The sequence below is a fragment of the Equus przewalskii genome, chromosome 1 (genome assembly GCF_037783145.1).
Source record: "Equus przewalskii isolate Varuska chromosome 1, EquPr2, whole genome shotgun sequence".
In the NCBI taxonomy this organism is placed as follows: Eukaryota; Metazoa; Chordata; class Mammalia; order Perissodactyla; family Equidae; genus Equus; species Equus przewalskii.
The window spans coordinates 115,663,505-115,683,475 of NC_091831.1; the positions used below are offsets into that span (position 1 = coordinate 115,663,505).

Below are 19,971 nucleotides of genomic sequence, written 5' to 3' on the forward strand. Positions count from 1 at the left end.
CACGACCGGCCTGTCCACCAGAGGCCTCCAGCCACAGTGCAACTTAAGGCCCCCTTCTCTTGGGCACCACCTTTTGGGTTTGTTCTTGCTGCTGTGCTGGCCTCTCTGATCCCCAAATCAGGCAAATGGAGACTTTTGTTAGGGCAGCTCAAATGTTCGTTCGAAGGGCTGTCCCTTTTCTTTAGGCCGGCAGTTTCCAGGTTATGCCCCAAAGTGGGCTCTCGGTCGGAGAAGTGCTTCAGGGCTCCCCAGGAAGGGGCAACCAAGTCAGCAGGCCTTCGCCTCAACCACCTGGTTCATACTGGGGTTCCAGAACGGTTTTGTTTGAAAAAATAAGGAGACTATCCAAGTGTCCATCAACGGATGAGTGGATAAGCAAAGTGTAGTGTGCACCTACAACAGACTATTGTTCAGCCTTAAAAGGAAGGAAATGCTGACACAGGCTACGACGTCAAAGAACCTTGAGGACAGTATGCTAATAAAATAAGCCAGTCACAAAACGATAAAAATTGTGTAATTCTACTTAGATGAGGTCCCTGGAGTAGTCAAGTTCCTAGAGACAGGAAGTAGAAGGGTGGTTGCCAGGGGCTGGGGGAGGAGGAATGAGGAGTTATCGTTCAGTGGGCACAGAGTTTCAGTTTGGGATGACAAAAGAGTTCTGGAGACGGATGGTGGTGATGGTTGCATGACAGTGTGAATGTCCTTCATGCCGCTCAACTGTACACTTAAAACTGGTTAAAATGGTAAATTTTATGTTACGTCTATTTTACTGCAATGAAAGTCCAAAAATAAAGGGACTGATGGTTTGGGGAGTAGGGAGAAGGATCACAGGTTTAGGCCAAAGCTCGCAGATTACAGATGGGGTGCCTGCACCCCAGAGAGCGGAAGGGCCTTGCACAAGGTCACTCAGGGTGAGAGCCCAGCTGCCCGGAACCCATGTGGATGGTTACCTGTCCAGTGCTGTCTCACAGTGTCTGGAGCATGTCTGGCTCAACGATCTCGCCCAGAGCAAGGGACTTGAGCTGCGGTATCACTGGTCTTCAGGGAGGAAGGGGCAGGGGGCTTGCTCACCACGCTGTGGGGAGGCCTCCACCAGCCAGTGCCCCTCTTGGCAGCTGACCTATGTTTCTATTGCAGATCGCATCCCTGCTCAAGGACAATGAGCGCATCCAGTCCACCCAGACTGTCACGCCCAATGACGAAGACAGTGACATCAAGAAAATTAAGAAGGTCTGTACCGTCTCTCTAGGCTGGCAAAACCACCCCAGCCCTCTTTAGGGAGCCTTCTGGCACAGCCCAGGGTCAGCAGTATCCACCCACTGTCACACTGCCCCCAGGGCACACCACCCCCACCTCAGCTCCAGAGACAGAAACAACAGCCCCTCACCCCTGATCAGAACCTTGTCAAGCCATTTCTTCTGGTTGCCCCTGTGAGGTATGGTCGTTCCGCCACATTTTATAGAATAGAAAACTGAGACTCCAAGAGGTGAGGAATCCTACTTGTTGAGAGCATCAAAGGACCCCAATGCCATCCAGACCAGACACTGCAGACTGGCATCCCACAGGCCAAGTTCAGCCTACTAGCATGCTTGGGGTTTTTAGCTCACCTGGTGTTCTTTGTTTTTTTTATTTTTTTGTTGCCAGTGCTTTAAAAGCTAAACATTTCACACAAAAATCTGGATTTCTGGTTTCTCAAAGATAGAAATAGCTAGCATTCATGAAGCCCTTTCTATGTGCCGGACACTATTCCAGGAGCTTTACGCAGATTAATTCATTCCTAACTAAAAACCTTCTGAGGTTTTATTATTATCTGCATTTCACATATGGGGAAGCTGAGGCACAGAAAGGCAAAGTGACTTGCCCAGGTCACACAGCTAAGTATTTGCAGAGTGACATTTAAACCCTGGCCTCCAGGGTACAGAGCCCACATCCTCAGTCACTGGGACACACTGCCTCCTGGAAAAGCAGGAGGTCCCGCAGCCCCAGGCCCACCTCCCACATGCTTGGCTCCAGGCAAGGAGGTGCTGCCCCATTAGTCCCTACCCAGCCAGCTTCATGCATCTCTAGGACCTGCCAGGCCCCCACAGGCATTGGGATTTGCCACCAGGTCTGAACCAAGCCCCCCAGGCAGGGGTGCCCTGGCCTGCCTTCTCTGCTGTGGCGCCACTGGGCTTCCCAGCCCATTTTGAGAAGCCATTCTGGTTGGAACATTTTGTTAAAGACCAGCTGAAATCCACGTCCCTCCCTCTATTTTCACCCTCCTGGAGCCTCAGAGCAAGCCCCTCCCTCATCAAGAAAGCCCTCCCACCTTCAAAGAAAGCTGTTTGGGGCTCACATCAGGCCTCTCCTCTCCAGGACCACACCCTACCCAGTGAGTCTGCACCCACGTGGCTGCACCTGCCATTCATGGCCAGTGCCCCTTTCAGCTGATAGTATTTTGATGAACACCTCTGCCTGATCCCTTAGCAGGTGGCTCGTGGATCCTCAGTCCTTGCACCCCAGGACCACCCAATGCCCTTGCTCTGGGTGCCCTGGGTCCCTCCCTGTGCAGACCCTGAACTTGCACACAGCTCAGAGGCAGAAATGGCAGGGAGCTGGATGGTGCCTTGACTGGAAGCCTGTGCAAGAATTCTGTGTCTGTGTGAATCAAGGCCCTTTCCCAAGTTCTTGCCAAAACGAGGCCACTCCAAGCAGCTGGACTCTTAAGACAATCAAGTCAAGTGTCAGTGTTCATTTCCCCGCAAAGGCAGGAGGCGAGGGTCCAGGCAGGTGCTGGTCCTCAGAAGCTCTGATGAGGCCCAAGCACGAGATTAACTAATTTGCCATGTTCTGTTCAATTTGAAATCACCCGCTATCCAGACGAGCTGTAATTGAAACTTCTGGGCTTTCAGGCTCGTCATTAGGTAAGATGCGGTGTGAGCCAAGCCCATCACAGCCTGGCCGCCCTCTATGCCCGTGCCACCTCCCGTTATGGAGACTTGGGGCCACACTTTTCCTCCTTCAGAGAATGCTTCTAAAGCAAACTTGAGGATCTTGTTAAAATGCAGAGGTCTGGGGCAAGTCTAGGAAATCTGCATTTCTAGCAAGCTCTTGGGAGAGGCTGATGCTACCAGTCCATGTGCCACACTTTGAGCCCAGCTGTCATCTCATTAGCCCCATTGTGCAGATGGGAAAATTGGCTCAGAGGTTCCCGTTGACTTCCCTGGCACCATGCAGGTAGGCAACCAGGCATGGTCCTTGTCTGAGCTCTTTTCCCTACACGCCGGGCACGGGGGATGACAAAGCCTTGGTCCCTGCCCTTGGGGCACTCACAGCCTGGGAAGACGAGAGAAGCCAAGACTATGTAATGGGAGCCTCTCCCGCCCGTCTCGGTGCCCAGGTGCAGAGCTTCCTGCGGGGCTGGCTGTGCCGGCGCAAGTGGAAGACCATCATCCAGGACTACATCCGGTCGCCCCACGCAGACAGCATGCGAAAGAGGAACCAGGTGGTGTTCAGCATGCTGGAGGCCGAGGCCGAATACGTGCAGCAGCTGCACATCCTTGTCAACAACTTCCTGCGCCCGCTGCGCATGGCTGCCAGCTCCAAGAAGCCTCCCATCACTCACGATGATGTCAGCAGCATCTTCCTGAACAGGTGAGCACCCCAAAGGTTGGCCCCACCTGGAGTGCTTGACTGAGGCAGGGAGAAGGAGACTAACCGGCACAGAGCCGAGTTTCAACATGAGCCGTCATAGTTCCCACCGAGTGCTGATGAGGAAACTGAGGCCCAGACAGGAAGGAAGTTGCCCAAGGTCACATGGCTAGAAGCCACAGCCTCAACAATTGTGGGGTCTGGGGCAGGAGTACGAACAGAGGCCCCCATAGCATATGTCTAAAGTTGCGGTTCTCAACGGGGGCAGTCTTCCCCCCCAGGGGACATTTGGCAAAGTTTGGAGACATTGTTAATTGTCAAACTTGGCTGGGGCGGTCGGGGAGGGGCAGGTTTGCTACTGGCATCTAGTGGGTAGAGGCCAGGGATGCTGCTAAACATCCTACAGTGCACAAGGCAGCCCCACAACAAAGAAATATTCCACCCAAGTGTCAGTAGTGCCAAGGTTGAGAAATCCTAGTTTAAATGATAACTCTTAAGTTATGAATCAAGCCAGAGAAAGCTAACCAAGTTCCGTTCTTCTACCTGGACACCGGCATGATGACCTGGAGCCCAGGTTCAAAGTTAGACTTTTCAGGCTCCTTCGAATTCTGCTCTGTACCACACTCTCCACGTACCTTAGGAAAGCAGTTCCTTTTTATAAGGCGACCCTGGTCGTTAATAGGGTTTCCTGTACCTCAGAAAGCTAAGCTGACTACTGCTCTTCTACTGTCAACCTCTTTTGAAAAGGATTTTCTTAGGAAAGGGTTTAAATAAATGAGCTTTTTGGTGGTAATAAAATTGAGAGAACTAGATAAAAGTGGCAAACATATGTACAAAGTGCTATTTACAAATGATTCTCACTGAAGAATTAAGGTAGATCATTGTGTGCTCCTAGCTGTTCATTCAGCTGCGTTTCTGTTAAAATGTTCGTCAGCCAGTCATTTCGCTAATTGCAAGCGGCCCTCATCCAGGCTCCCTGTGTGGGTGTCAGGATCCAGGGTCACCTTCCCTGTGCCCTGCTTTCCTTTCTCCCTGCCAGTGTGGAGTGGCGAGTTGGAGGGGCCTGCGGGACACCTGTGGGGAGATGGGAGAGCCAGCACATGAGGGTCAGATATGGGTCTGATGCCCACGTGAGAAATCGGGCTACAGAGGCTGAAAGTCATTAGGGTGGGACAGGGCTGACCCTGTGGATTGGATCAGGCACCAGAGTCGGCGGACAGGGCGGGGAGAGGAGAGAGAGAGGCGGGCAGAAGGAGGTCTCATAAGATCTTCAAGAAACTTGGACTCACGAGCCTTACAAGGTTGCTTTTTAACATACGTGTCTGAACTCAATTTTTAAACATTAAGTGAGTGCTTTTATTCACCAGCTAAAACAAAGAAAACAGATAGTATCTTTTTGTGAAATCAGGTAACGTTTATTCCAAAAACGACAATTGGGTCTTTTTTTTTTTTTGAGGAAGATTAACCCTGAGCTAACATCCGCTGCCAATCCTCCTCTTTTTTGCTGAGGAAGACTGGCCCTGAGCTAACATCCATGCCCATCTTCCTCTATTTTATGTGTGGGACTCCTGCCACAGCATGGCTTGCCAAGCGGTGCCATGTCCACACCCAGGATCCAAACCAGTGAACCCCAGGCCACCGAAGCAGAACATGTGAACTGAACTGCTACGCTGCCAGGCTGGCCCCTACGATTGGGTCTTTTAGACTTAGCGACCTGAAATTTGGCTGAAAAGTGGGAGGAACTTGTTCCTTCCTGAGTAAAGCCTGGACAGCTCAGCTGGATTCACAGACCTTCAGACACGAGCGCAGGGTGCTGGGCCCCGCCCCGAGTTCCTCTGTCTGTGGGTCTGGGTGGAGCCTGGGGAACTGCATTTCCAGCACATGTGTAGGTGCTGTGGCTGTGCTCGAGCTGCAGGCGACTGCCTGTGTCGGGGGTTCCAGCCACTAACCTCAGAAATCCTTCAGGAGACGTCGTCACAGTTCTGTGTTGTTTGTGTATTTTAGTCCACAATTACAAGCTTTTGGTGACCGCTTATCATAATCACTGAGAGATACAGGTGTCCTTTTGTATTTATTTAATCTTCCCATAATTTTGTTATACTTCATTGATCTTTAATGGGATCCTTTTAGCCTGGAATCTTTAGTTAAGAGTTTCGTGCCAGCTCACAGCATTTGTTCAAAAGTTGTTTGAAAATATCGCACTTTTATATTTTTATCTTTTAACAGTTGCACGGATCAGGTCAGATGACTTTGAGGCTGAACAGGAGGGAGGGAAGTCTCCTCTACTGGTGCCCTGCCAGGCCCCTGCCAGGCCGGTTTCCCCTTTTCCACCATGGGCCCAAGGTTGACTCTTGCCCATCTTAGTGGTCTCACTGAGCCTGGTCAAAATAGCGGCAGCCTGATCAATTCTTAAGGCCTCCAGAATGTGGACTCTGGCGGTCATCAGAAACAGCTGACCCAGGAATGGTCCCTGCCTCTTACACTTGTCGGAAGATCAAATGAGAGTGTTCATGTCAAGCATCTAGCACAGAGGCCAGCCTATCCCAAGTGCTCAGGAGGAGTTAGACATTATTATAACAGCACAGCTCCACAATGAGGCACCCTGTGGGAAATCGAATGCAAATCTAATGTGGAGTGAACACTTCCCAACTCATCCTATGAGACCAGCGTGACTCTAATATCAACAACAAAGACCTTATGAGACAAGAATACAGACCCAAACCTCTCATGATCATAGATACAAATATTATCAAATTGAATCCAGAAATATAGTAAAAGGATAATACATCATGACAAAGTGGAATTTATCCCAGGAATGCAAGGCTGGTTCAACATTGAAAATCAATGTATTTTACTGTGTTTTCTTATTATATTAAGAAAAACTTGCACAGTGGATGCAAATCTGATGCAGCTGCCCTCTCCTCCTCTGCCCTCGCTGCTGTTCTCAAACAGGGGCAGGCTACAGTTCTTTCCTCCCCCTGGGGCCCGGGATGGGCATGGAAAGAGCTAGAAAATGACCGCCCTGTGAGCATTCTCACCTCACTATATGGTCTGCTGGGTACAGCATAAGCTTCACTATCTTAGCCTCTATGCTTTTTTGTGAGCATGAAGAACAGCTGAAGGTATTTTTTCCGTTAACCTTATAACAACCGCTCCCAGCACTTTGCAGAATTGAACGTTTTAGATCATACTCAGTACATTAAGCTGGTGCTTTGTGGGACCTGCTTTGTTCGAGGCTCTCTGTAAGCGCTTGACATGCGTGGTTTCCATTCCTCAGAGATGCCCCATGAGGCTAGACCTCAGAGAGGTTGGGGGATGTGTTCAAGGGCACACGGCAAGTTTGGGTGGGCTGCAATTTTTACCCAGTTCTGTTTCATGTTAAGACCTCTTCTTCCCCGGATGCCCTGTTAAATAATGGGCTGGAATCCTCTCCACTGACCCCTATCCTCCTTAACCCTGCTCCCAGCTCCCAGAGTGTGGCTCATCATAGTGCGGGGCACGGCATGCACTCTCTCTCACTCCTGCACGGTTAGAGAACTTTCCCTTGTGTGCAAGCCCAGCCTTCCCACTCACTGCATAAGCGCTATGGAGGCGGGAGCCAGGCCACGAAGCTCCCAGGTCTCCCTACCTCCACCCACAGCACAGAGGGCTGTGGATCACAAGCAGGGGCAGAGGCTGCCAGCCACTTCTTAGAAGGCATTCTCACACATACCTTTCCCCTGCGTTTGCTTTTAGGCTGACGTGTACAGCCACATTAGAAATCTGATGCTAATTTGGTGATTTCATTTGCTGGACCTCATTAAAAGAGGTCCTTGGGAAGAGAGAGGCCTCTCTCCCGTTTGGCAGATTCGTGGAGGATGTTGCAGAGCTGGGGAGGGGGTTAATTGTGTGCTTCTCCAATAGGGCGAAGAAAGATCTTTGAACTAAACATCTGTAACAGGCTTTGTTTAGCCGAAACAATAAGCTTATAGACTTGTGCTATTTCCCTTTAATAAAAACCATACCCAGCAATGTGTGCCAGGAAGCACAGGCATTGTCCATGACGAGAGGCATCTCACCCGAGTGGCAGACGGTTTGTGTCTTGATGACTGCTCTGACTGATTGGCAGTGACTGCGGGAGCCCTGGGTTGAGAAGGATGGTGAGACTCGGTGGGGGAGCATGCGGTGATCAATTTGTCACGTCTGCATGCTAGGGAGTGAGGAGAGGAAGGCGCTTGAACTCATGATGAGTAACTGGCAGTGTGCGATGGGCAGGGGTGGGGCAGGAGTGTAGAGGCCTGGTTCTGCCCTATCTACCTTGGATTGGCCTTGGGCAAGTCACACCCCTTTCTGGGCTCAGGGAAGGAACCAGGCAAAATGAGCACTTCCCCAGTGTGTCTGCAGACAGGTCTCTTCCTCTCCCTGGAACACTCTTCCCACCCTACTCTCCTTCCAACAGCTATGTCCTACCCTTTCTTCACAGCTTTCCTTGGATGTCGTGTCCCTGACAACCCCCATGTCCCTTGCCACCACTGGTTCCTGTTGCCTGCTTGTGTGCTCCCAGGGCCCCTGTGCTGCCCCTGTGTAGCATTCATCACACTTTCATAATGACTTCTTTTGTGTCTGGGTCCCCCACTGGACTCTAAGCTTGCTGTAAGTAGGGATAGGGCCATAGAATACAGCTGCACCAGCTGTGCACTGCACAGGTCAGGGAGACGACTCACATAGACTAGGGATCAGCAGATTTTTTCTGTAAATGACCAGGTAGTAAATATTTTAGACTTTGTGGGCCATACGGTCTCTGCTGAAACTAAACAGTCATAGACAATCCACAAACACGTGTGTATGGCTAGGTTCCAATGAATCCTTACTTATGGACGCTAAAATATGTATGTTCACATATCATGAAATATTCTTTAGATTTTTTTAAACTATTTAAAAATGTAGAAATCTTTCTAAGCTTGCAGGTTGTACAAAACAGGGAGTGGGCCAGCATGCTGCATGGAAAGATTTCATATCATAAAAATGCCATTTTCACTCCAAATGCTCTATAAATTTAATATAATTTCAAGCAAAGTACAGCCTAGCAAAATGATTTTAAAGTTCAACTGAAGGAATAAATACATATAAATAGGTAATTATGTTCTGAAAAAAAGCAATGAAAGAAACTGTCCCTACTTTAATTAAAATATATTAGAAAGGTTATAAATATCTTTAGGAGGTAGTGAAAACAGCCTGAGAGCAGTGCCAGAATAGACCGATAGAGCACCAAAGTAAAATCGAAAGTCCAGAAACAGACTGAATAATGTGGAGAATTTAGCAAGAATAAAAAGGCAGCCTAGCAAAGTAGTGGAAACGGTCGGTGTACTTGGTAAGTGGAATTGAGCAATTGGCTAACCGAACTGGGGAAAGATTACTTTCTTTTATTCACATCTTACACCAAAGAAAACTCTAGTTGGGTGTTTATGTGTAAAAATGAAACAGTAAAATAAAGTATAGGTGAGTGTGTATGCCGTGATCTCCGGGCAGGGAAGGCGGGCAGGGCATGGCACACTGTGCGAGGCAAGACGACAGCTTCAGGAAAGCGAGCACATGGCCCACAGGCCAGCCAAGCAAAAATGTCTGCAGTGTATGTGTTAGATTAAATGCTTCATATAGAGAGTTATTTAAAATTAACAAGAGAGAATAGTAAATGGACAGGACTAGGCAAGTCCCAAAAGAAGAAATTCAAATGGCTAATACATAGGAAAAATGTATAGCCAACACACTAACAATCATGTTTTTAGAAGCAAATCAAATCAAAATGAGAATTTTTTTTCTTATTAGAAGAGTAACAACGGTACCATTGTTACTTTCTAAGTAGTAGAGTTACAGGTGAAATCCCCACAGTTTATACTTTAAAAATGGAGGCTTCGTCAACTATATTTTTATAGTCCTGGCTTATGATGTTCCTAATATGTTACTCTACAAGTCCGTGCAGTATTGGAATTTAAGAAGGTTTGTTTCCTCCCTGAGTAGTTGTCTGATGGAACTGCCTGGGAATGGCTTCCCTGAGTCTAGCTGTGACAGTGCTCAGGGTTACCCAGAGCCTCCTGGCCCGCTCAAGAACCCTTGAAAGTCCCCCAACCTCCATACTGCCCCAGGTCAGACATTCTTCCCTCTATGCACTCTCATGTGCCCCTGGGTTGCTCTCTTGCTTTTGAACTTTTCAAGGGGTCTTCACATGTAGACTACCAAAGTTCTTCAAATTGGTACTTGTTTATCCATTCAACAAACTAGTTCAGGGGCCACAGACTGGCAGAAACCAGCCTTGTCAAGAGTCATTCTGCAGGGGGACTTGCTGCCTGCAAAATGAAAATGACTTCAGCCATCAGGCAGGGCCCCTAGTCCAGAAATACATGTGTCGCCACACCTGGAGGGGCCCGTCCTCTTGGGACTTTAGGGAGACGACAGAAAATTCACCATAATGATAGGACCCACGCTCTGGAATGAGAACTCAGACAGTTTCTTCTACTTAGGTTTTTTTAAGTTCCCACTGGTTTCAGTCTTTATGGGTTTTCCTTCCCTTTTGTACATCCTACGGTTGTGAGGCAGTGCCAGGCTTTGCTCTTCAGCCTAGAGTGTTGTGTCTGTTCTCTCCCTCTCCCCCACTTCTCCCCTCCCCTCCACCTCCCCCGCCACGCGCTCTCTTTCTCGCTCTCTCAACTATCCCATCTTTTCTCTCTCATGCCGTCTTCTCCACCCCACCCGTTTTCTCTGCAGAGTGCAGGTGTGCAGGACATTTCGAATCCTTTTGGGGTTCCCAGAGCCCCTTGCCTCTGAGGGCCTCCTCTGTACATGAGGCTCTGTGCTCTGTGGCCCACAGGCCTCACAGCTCAGGGTCCACTCTGTGCCCACTCAGCACCTTCCAACCCTTCCCCTTGTTGTACCGAGAGAGGCAAACCCCAGGGTGGGGGTTTGCTGTCAGGGCACAAACTGCTGGGAGAGGGAACAAGCACCCAATGGCAGCTCCCCAAGGCGGGAAACACCAGGCACCTCAAACAGCCAAACGAAGAGCTGGGACAACACAGAGGACAGGGAGCAGACAGCGCGCTGCGGAGGGTGTAACCAAAGAGGGGCCTTTGATGTGGCGGAAAAAGACAGAGACCATTCCAGGGAGAGGAGAGACAGGCTCCGAGGCTGGGGCAGCCCCTGACTCCTGGGAGATTCACTCTTCCTCTTGGGCCTCAGTTTTCCTATCCATAAATGGGGTGCACGACAGAGTCCATTTGGCTTCCCCTGTCTGGTTCAAGCCTCAGACATGTTGGGGAGACCCCCAGATCTCCAGGGAGGTAGGAGGTGGGGGTGATGAGCAGGAGGAGGGGAGGGGGCTGCGGGAGGTAGCTGGAGTCTCTCTCACAGCTCGTCCAGGGCCAGGAGACTTGGCTGTGCCTGGGCGGGCTGCCTGGGGAGCTGTGGGTGGGGAAGGGGCTGCTGGTAGGGGAGCCAAGGCAAATGAGGCTGCTTGGGGTGCTCTAAGGCCCATCAGCCAGCCCGTGCTAAGCTGCCAATGAGAAGGCATGGTCCCTAGGGCACTCTAGGTGGTGGCAAAGCAGGCACTTGCTGGCTTGGAGACTCTGGGATTTTTGCTTTTCTAACTTTTCCCCAGAAAGGAGGTGGTTGAGACCTAGCACTTGCTGAGCATCTTCTGTGTACTGAGCACATGAGTAGTCCCGTTACTTGTAGGGGTTACCTCATTTCATCTTCATATTTTACACAGAAGGACCTGTGGTTCAGAGATGTTAGGCATCTTGCTCAAAGTCACACAACTGGGTAGGGGCTTAAGGTGGAATTGAGCCCCACTCTGTGTGGGTCTCAAGCCCTGGCTCTTTTCATATCCTCGGTAGCTTTTACTCCATGTTCTCCAGAGCCCTGGGTCCCTGCAAGAGCTCTCAGGGGCACCCCAGCAGGTGGGGACCTGAGGGGGCATGGGCAGCTGCCCTTCTCTCCCAGCTTCGTGGGTGTGCAGCCTGGTGCTCAGAAGAGCCCAGGCTTGGTTTAACACTCTGCTGTCACCATCTCAAAATTCTTAATCATTTTTTAACAAGGACCACTCATATTCCTTCTGCACTGGGTCCCGCAGATTGTATAGTCCATCCCGCTGATGGGTGTTCACATAAGGTCTCACTGGGGAGAGGCATTTGCTCCTAGAGTCCCACGGGCAGTAGCAGCCCCTCCCGGGCAGTAGCGCTCTCCTCTGGGCCCCTCAGCTTGCTGGACTTGGGGACGGGGGCCCTCGAGAGGGGCAGAAGTACACTTGGCTGGAGCTTACTCTGGGCATTCTCTTTCAGCGAGACCATCATGTTTTTGCACCAGATCTTTTACCAAGGCCTGAAGGCTCGCATCTCCAGCTGGCCCACACTGGTCCTGGGTGAGTAGCCAGCCCTCGCAGAGGTCCCCAGCCCCTCCTGCCCCCCGCCACCAGATGTCCCTCTCCAGGGCCCACCCCTCCCTGCTGGTGGCACTTTCGGCCCTCAGAGCATAATGGAGTGGTCCCTTAAAAACCCAGACTCCCTCAGAGGGAGCAGAAATGGAAAGACAAGTTGGCAAAAGCTATATTTCTAGTAGGAAGCGATATATATTTTAGTTTCTTATCCACTTTTCCCTTTTAAAAATAATATATACATACCCATTTCAGAAAATTTGAAAACCCAGAAAAGTAGAAAACATTTAAAAATATCAACTATAGTTCTGCTTCCTAAAGATAACCACTATAAATGCTTTGGTGTGTTTTCTTCCAATTTTTTTCTATGTGTAGATCTTGGGGTTTTTTTCCCATTTTACATAATTGCAAACATACTGAATATAGAACTTAAATCTTGCTGTGGGTTTTTTAAATTAACATTATAGCATAAGTGTTTTCTCATGTGGAAAGCCTGCTCCCTGATAGCTGCGTATTGCTGCAATACGCCGTGAACGTGCCATGCTCTGTGCAGCAGTCTCCATCACTGGCTCTCAAAGTTGTTCCAACTTTTTGTTATGAGATATAGCCATCTCTCATGTGAAGTTTTCTCCTTGTTAGAGAGTATTTCCTTCAGGTCGGTTTCCAAAAGTAGAAGACAGAAATAATCGGCAGGACAGTGTTGAGGTCCCGCTCCACGCATGGCCTCGCTGCTGCGCTGGCCGTGCCGTACCTTCTGCAGTGCGCCTCGCCCGCGCTGGCTGTTACCTTGTTTTGTCACTTTCTTAATTTACTAGGTAAAGCTGAGCACTGGTGTCACCTCCACTGTGGACACAAGGGAACAGGCTGAGGGAGGTGAAGCATGGCCAAGATCGGGCAAGGCTCTCCAGAGCTCCCCTGCCCTCAGGCCGTGGAGGCTTCCAGGAGCTGGGCACCTGTTTTGTTTTTCTTGAGTCAAAGACCCCCCATGTTTCTTCATGGTCATGGTCACCATGAGAAGCTGCCCTGGAAAGACGGGGTCTGCATCCCACCCTCTGCAGTTGGTGGTGGAGGGGCGTCCACCGGGAGGCCGGGCGCCCTGTGTAAGAGCTCCCACGTGGAGCTTATTACGAGGAAAGTGTGTTTGTCTTTTTGAATGGGCTTTATAAGCAGAGGGTCTGGTGGGTCCTTGGCATCGCATCAAGCGTTGAAGAGTAGGTTTGCGGAGCTGGGTCAGGCTTTCAGGGGCTGAGGGCAGGATGTTCTATACCCAGGAGGTTGCGACAGAATGGACCAGCAGGGACCCACCTCACTGAACCAGGGGCGCAGAGCTAGGGAGGTCTGGAAGGACGGGGACGGACAGACAAGTGAAAGGACAGAGACTCAGGAGGGTGTGTCGTGGGGTGGGAAGCCCTGGAATGGGGGTGTCAGGAGACTGGGTTCCAGGGTAGCTATTGAGTCACCTTGTGACCTCAGATGGGTCACTTCTGTCACAGGCAGGACACTCTGGGAGAGAGGGCTCGTGGGGAGCCCTCAGCATGGCATAGTCGGGGAGCCAGGGCGACGGGGAAGTTAGGTCCTCAGCTGACCCCATGGAGCTCTGGAGCTGGGCTGGCCCTTCAGAAATCTCCCAAACTGCAGGGCTAGCCTTTATACCCCTACCTGGAGCCCCATTGGGCAAGGTATGACTTGTGCAAGGCAGCTGCCTAAAGCTGAGAGCAGTTCCTGGTGGGGGAAGACCCAGCTGAGAGCCTCGGCCAGCAGCACTCCTGGTGCCTGGGTCCTGAAGGTGGTCGGGGGACACAGCACAGCACCCACTACACCTCCTCTCTCTGACCCTCCGGTACACAGGTGTCAGACTAGACAGGGTCTCCACATCTACCTGTGACTCTGATGTGGTCCCAATGCTCATGTGGGGCCACTATCTTGCCCTGGTACCAGAGTCGTCCCCAAAGGTAGGGGTCTCTCTGGGGCAGAGTTTGAGCCTGGCCCTGACCTTCCTGGGCGGGGCTGAGAGAGCTGAGGGCCTGTGGGGCCTCTGTCTCCCCGAGGGTGCCTCCGGCCGTCCCCTGAGCCCTGCCCTCCTTCCAGCCGACCTGTTCGACATCCTGCTGCCCATGCTCAACATCTACCAGGAGTTCGTCCGTAACCACCAGTACAGCCTGCAGATCCTGGCCCACTGCAAGCAGAACCGTGACTTCGACAAGCTGCTGAAACACTACGAGGCCAAGCCCGACTGCGAGGAGAGGACGCTGGAGACTTTCCTCACCTACCCCATGTTCCAGGTGGCTCAGCCCCGGCCGTGAGGGCGCGTGCGTGGGGAGCCCCTGGGGGCCACAGCAGTGCTGGCCATGGCTGGGAGGGAACCACACCTGGAGGCACCGGGGGAGCCACAGGCCCCAGCTCTGGGCTGCCTGGAAAATGGGGTTAGAGCCCACCGCACCCTGGCTGGCTGCAGGCCTGTCCAGCTCCAGAGAGCAGGCTGTGCAGGAAGGCGAGGGGACAGCTCCTCCGGGGGCCCTGTCCCTCCTGGTCCTGAGCCCACCCCCAGACCCTGCCACCTGAGGGGCTGAGCCTCAAGCTCTGGGCTCTTGTCCCAGAGGACACCCTGGAAGAGCCTTCAAATCAGAGTCTAAGGCGAGAGGTCCAGCGAGGTTCATTCTTCAGCCCTGCTCCTGGGTGTTGCCAGAGCGGAGAGAACCACTCTCTGCCTCCCTCTCCTTCTCTTTCGATCCTTGTCTGTTGCTGCTCTGTCTGTCTCTTTCTCACTTCCTTACTGCCTCTCTCTCCCTGTCTCTGTTCCTCTCTGTCTCCCCATCCCTCTGTCTTTCTCCATCCCTGCCTCTCCCTGCCGCAGATTCCCAGGTATATCCTAACGCTGCACGAGCTCCTGGCCCACACGCCTCATGAGCATGTTGAGCGCAACAGCCTGGACTATGCCAAGTCCAAACTGGAAGAGCTGTCCAGGTGAGCTGGCTCCTGGGAGCCCTCCCCAGTGAACAGGCCAGAGCTGAGGACACCCCCATCAGAAGTGTGCCGAGCCCCAGATGGTAAAAGCTCATGTTCAGGTTAGAATTCCGAGGGAGGGGCGCAGCCTGCCTCACCCAGAAGCAGAGTCCCGTGGAGCAGTCTGAGGAGTTTACAGCTCAAGCCCAGGGGGCACTGGTGGGATAGTGTGGGTGGTGTGCCATCCCTGGCAGAGATGGGGTCCAGGGAAGGGCCCCAGACACTCAATGGGCCCATCTCCCAGGACAGGGATCTGCTCAGGGGCTTGCAGATGCTCTCTGCCCATTTCCTCTGTTCTCCAGTGTCGATTTGTCAAAACCTGTAGCTCTCAGAGCCCCAGGGGGATCCTGGGCGACCTGCCTTCATCTGCCGAGGCTCCAGTCAGCAACAGGAGGTGTTAGTGGGCTTGTCCGATTTCAAAGGCTCCAGCCCTCTAGTCAAGGCCCCTCCCCAGCCCCTGTCACAGTCCCCGAAGCCCAGGGGGAACTTCCTTCTGCGAGGGCAGGTGCAGAGGGGCGAGGGAGGAGGCACCTCAGCAGTCCAGGCAGCAGCTGCAGCAGGTGGTGGCAGTGAAGGTGAAGAGGAGGTTCAGATTCTGGATGTATTTTGAAGATGGAACCAACAAGAGTTTCTGATGGATTAGATGTGGGGAGAGAGAGAAGATTGGAGTCAAGAGTGATTCCAGAGGTTCTGGCTGAGCAACCAGAAGGATGGAGTTGCTGTTAACTGAGATGGAGAAGACTGCCAGCGGGGCAGGTGTGGAAGGGAAGGCTTTCTTGCTTCACTGGAGCTTTACTGGGGCCATGCTGAACTTGAGATGGACAACAGTGGTGGCAATGACAAGAAGGGAGTAGCGTATTTGAGTCTGGAGTTTGGGGGAGCAAGACATGCAGAAGCCATCAGCTTGGAGATAGTATTTAAAGTCACAGGAGTGGTGAGATCACCAGGGGAGTGAGTTCAGGCAGGAACGAGATGCAAACCAAGGGCTGAACCCTGGGGTTCCAAGAAATGAGGACGGCCTTGTACACAGAGATGGACTGCCAGAAGCTGCAAAGGAGGGTCGATCTGCAGTGTGTGGGGTCCAGTTCCCAGCTCTGTCTGGGACCCGGCCGACCACTCAGTGCCCTAAAGGGCTTCCCAAGGCCAGCAAGCAGCAGCCAGTCAGGCCACAGCTCCCAGCAGGTAGAGGGAGAACCAGGCTGGACCAGGGCAGGGCACAGGCCCCAGAGTGGAGGATCAGCAAGAGGGTGTAATCAGGGTGTGATTGCAGACTAACAAAACCATTGTGGGGTGGGGACCCAGTCCTCTCATGCCCCAAGGAGCCAAATCCTGCAGACTCCCCAAGGAAAAGACTTGGGGCTCCAGTGAGGCTCCTCGTTGCTGTGGGATGCCCTGTCCAGGTGCAGGCAGAGGTGCAGGTGGCATGTGGGTGCCAAGGTATTTGGACTAAGACCTCCGTCCCCTTTCCCCCAGCTAGCTCTTCTTTTGTCTTCCCCGTCACCTACAGCTGAACCCAGCCCTCCCACCACAGAAGAGGGTTTTCCTATTGTCATGACAATAGCCCTTTCTGCCCCAGCCCTGGCAGGAAAACATCAGATAACCAACCCCTCGCTGGCTGTGCTGAGAAACACTCCTCCCCAGGGGCTGGTGCTCTCCTGCCCCTGGCCTTTGTCCCACCTTTTCTCCTGAGCCCTATCTCCCTGGCTCACTGATAACGGAGGTCATCACTTCCTGTTCCCCTAGGAGCATCTGGCCCTGGAAACTCACACTGCCCTCCCAGAGCCTCCCCAGCAGCGTGTGCAGCATGGGTCCCCCCAACACAAACCCCAGCCTGGGGCTGGCACTCCTCCTGAGCCGCTGCCATTTGCACGTGTCTGACAGCAGAACTAGTTTGCTGCTTCGGAATCACCCTCTTGTTTTTAGCAAATGCAGCCCTCCTTAGCAACATCCCCACCCGTATCTAAAGAAATGGTTCTGCTTACCTTTGCTTCCTTCCAAACATGAAACTACCATTTCCCAGAAAGGTGCCTCCCTGTCCCATGTCCCTTCCAGAAGAGGGCTAGAGCATGGGCTTCTGAGAAGGGCATTGCAGGGGAGGGGGGAGGTGCCGAGGCACCTAAAAAAGAGACACTGTCTCAGTGCCCCAGTGTGATAAGCAGAAAAAATAATGGATAATATTTTTTTATAATAACACTTTTACAACCAGTGATAATAGCAACAATGATCACTACCCTTTATTCAAGCATCTGACATGTGCCAGGCATGAGGTCAGCACATGAAATACATTATCTTCCATCCTCACCCCAACATTCTACAGACGAGGAAACTGAGGATCAAAAGGGTTCAGTAATTTGCTCAATGTCATGCTGATTCCATTAATCACAGATCCAGCGCCACTAGCATCGTCTCTCATTGTTGTGGGGTTTAAATGGGATCATGTCTGTGAGAGAACTTTGTAAGCCACACGCATATTAACTAGCCCTCTTGGTGGTCTTAATTGTAGAATTTCAGACAACAGGAGGCTTTGTGCTTTCCTTGGAGTAGGTGGGGTAGTCTTTCCAGACCTCCCCCCCGAAGAAATTACTCACTACCTTCCTAAGACTCCTGGAAACCCACTGAGGCTCTCAGCAATGTTGGCAACTCACACCCCTCTTTTCCTACCAATGCTGTTTTTAAAAAGCAGTTAAGAGGTGCCACCTCCTGGAGAGGAACAGTGTTGCGGCAGTGAGAACAGGGACAAATAAGAGAGTTGTCCGTGTTCTCAGACAAAGTGGCGAAACATGTTCTGCTTCCCTCCCGGACGTGCTGGAGCCTACAGAATAAACCAAAGTCAGGCTTTCTCTGAACCAGCTGGATTGTCAGGCACTCCAAAAATAAGCCATTCCAGAACCCAAATAACATGAAGGGAACAAGCATATAATGAGCATTCAGGGGGAGGAAACATCAAGTGCAAAGGCCCCAAGGCAGAAATGAGTTAGTTTGTTCTAAGGATGGCAGTAGACACTAATGGGATGAGGGGCCAGATAATGAACAAGGATGTCTCCTGTACTCCCATCTTCCTCCAACTCTGCTGTCTCTGTTCCAGGTGGTTCAGACTTTTAAATCAGATAAGACCTGCTTCCTAGCTATTAACCTCCATTTCCTTTTCTGTAAAATAAGAACACCTGCCTCCTTGATCTGTGAGAAGGATAAAATGAGATCACGCCTGTGAATTGCCCGGCACACAGTGGGCACTCAATAAATGTATGCTGTCCCCCTTCGTGACCACAGGCTCCACCTGAGAGTCCTGGGTGTAGCCTTTCTTCCTCGGTCCGGCCAGAGGCCAGCATCCCCTCCTCCCTGAGAATTAAGGGCAGCCTGTCTCTGACTTATTTCCTGTCCCCACAGGATAATGCATGATGAAGTAAGTGAGACAGAGAACATCCGGAAAAACCTAGCCATCGAGCGCATGATCATCGAAGGCTGTGAGATCCTCCTGGACACCAGCCAGACCTTTGTGAGGCAAGGTACGGCCTCTGCACCCTGCCTCCCCTGCCCCGCCCAGGTGGGTGCCAGGAGTGGGAGGCAGGCGGCACTCAGGGACACTTCTAGTTCGTTTGGCTGCCACGTACTAAAACCTGTCGGCATGATGGCGGAGTGTTGCAGGGCTGCTGGAGGAATGTGACAGCTATATGGAGACGTTGGTGTCTGTACATATAGATGCAGATATTGATTTTCACAGTTTCCTTCTCTCTAGATGTAAATATAACTCTTCGCAGATGGCCTTGGTTTGTCTATCGTATGTCATAGTAAACAATGACATGTCATTTTTGGGGAGAAACAGGGGAGGAGGATGAGCACTTTCAGCGTCCGAGAGGGAGGCGATTGGGTCAGTCCTTCTCTGCTTTGCGCACCATCCTTGCCTGTTGCGGGAGGCCGTGATCACGGTGTTCTCCAGGTTGAAGGTTTCCCTCACCCTCAGCCTCCGCTTGCCTCGGGAGCAGGGTTTGAGAGTCACAGCCCTGCTGAGAGGGGCAGCTAGAGGCTCTCTGTGGCTGAGGGCACTGACTTCCCACTCGGAGATGTTGGAGCTACCATGCGTCTGCAGGTCACCTCGTTCCGAGTCCACGTTCTGTGGGAAACTCAGCTTCTGCCTGTGTGCCCCTGAGGTGACCTCCACCTCGGATGGACCGCCTGAGTGCCTTCTACCCAGCCCTGCGACTCTGACCAGATGAAGAGCTTGCCAGGACCTCTCGCAGCCTGTGCAGCTGCCTCTGGCCCCTGCTGCCCTTAGCAAGGCTGTCGTTGACTTGGAGTTTTGTTCTGAGCCCCTGTGTGTGGCCCTTCCGAGAGGCCTGCCCTGTGATCTGCTGAGCCCACAGCCAGCCTAGCCTGTCTCCCAGCTCCTCCTGAGCTGCACTGGGCCCAAGTTGGAAGTGGCCAAAAGAATGACCTCTCCTGGGGTGGACAGTGTTCCCCCAGACCAGGAATCTGCTCCAGCACCCTGAGCCAAAGCATTTCTTCCCCTCCCAAGGGCCTGGGCTGGACCTAGAGACCAGACAGGGAGACCCGGTAAGCCCTTTCTCACTGTTCAGCCATGCACCCAACACTGACCCCTGCCCCACCCATGCCAGGCCAACACGGGGCTCCAGGGACACCCAGAGAATAGTCCCTGCCCCACCCTCCAGAAGCAGACTGTGCAGAAGAGAGTCATGAAGAGACAAATACAAGAAAGGGTTCCAGGCAGCGATGGACGTGGACAGGAGGCAGAGGGGTGGCCCAGAGCAGGACCAGGGAGAGTCAGGGAGGGCTTCCCAAGGAGGCATCCCTGGAGTCGAGTCTTAAAGGATAAGTAGGAGTTCACGGCGTAGATGGAGTGAAAGAAGGGCTTTCTAGGCTGAGGAGCATCATTCAGGGAACTGCAGGTTGACCCAGAACTAGGTTTGGGGCAGAGGAGG

General features: G+C 52.1%; 1 protein-coding gene across 5 annotated transcripts in view; it reads left to right on the forward strand.

Annotated features, from left to right (window-relative positions):
- RASGRF1 (Ras protein specific guanine nucleotide releasing factor 1) overlaps positions 1 to 19,971 on the forward strand; it is a 112,092-nt gene that overhangs the window by 39,464 nt on the left and 52,657 nt on the right. For all 5 annotated transcript variants that reach the window (XR_011526174.1, XR_011526175.1, XR_011526176.1 and 2 more), the window contains exons 4-9: positions 1,138 to 1,230; positions 3,380 to 3,633; positions 11,940 to 12,019; positions 14,120 to 14,313; positions 14,886 to 14,995; positions 18,422 to 18,540. Coding sequence is in view for 2 of the 5 variants with exons in the window: in XM_070573035.1 (XP_070429136.1) it covers positions 1,138 to 1,230; positions 3,380 to 3,633; positions 11,940 to 12,019; positions 14,120 to 14,313; positions 14,886 to 14,995; positions 18,422 to 18,540 (850 nt within the window). In the remaining 3 variants the exon portion in view is untranslated. The remainder of the gene's footprint in view (positions 1 to 1,137; positions 1,231 to 3,379; positions 3,634 to 11,939; positions 12,020 to 14,119; positions 14,314 to 14,885; positions 14,996 to 18,421; positions 18,541 to 19,971) is intronic.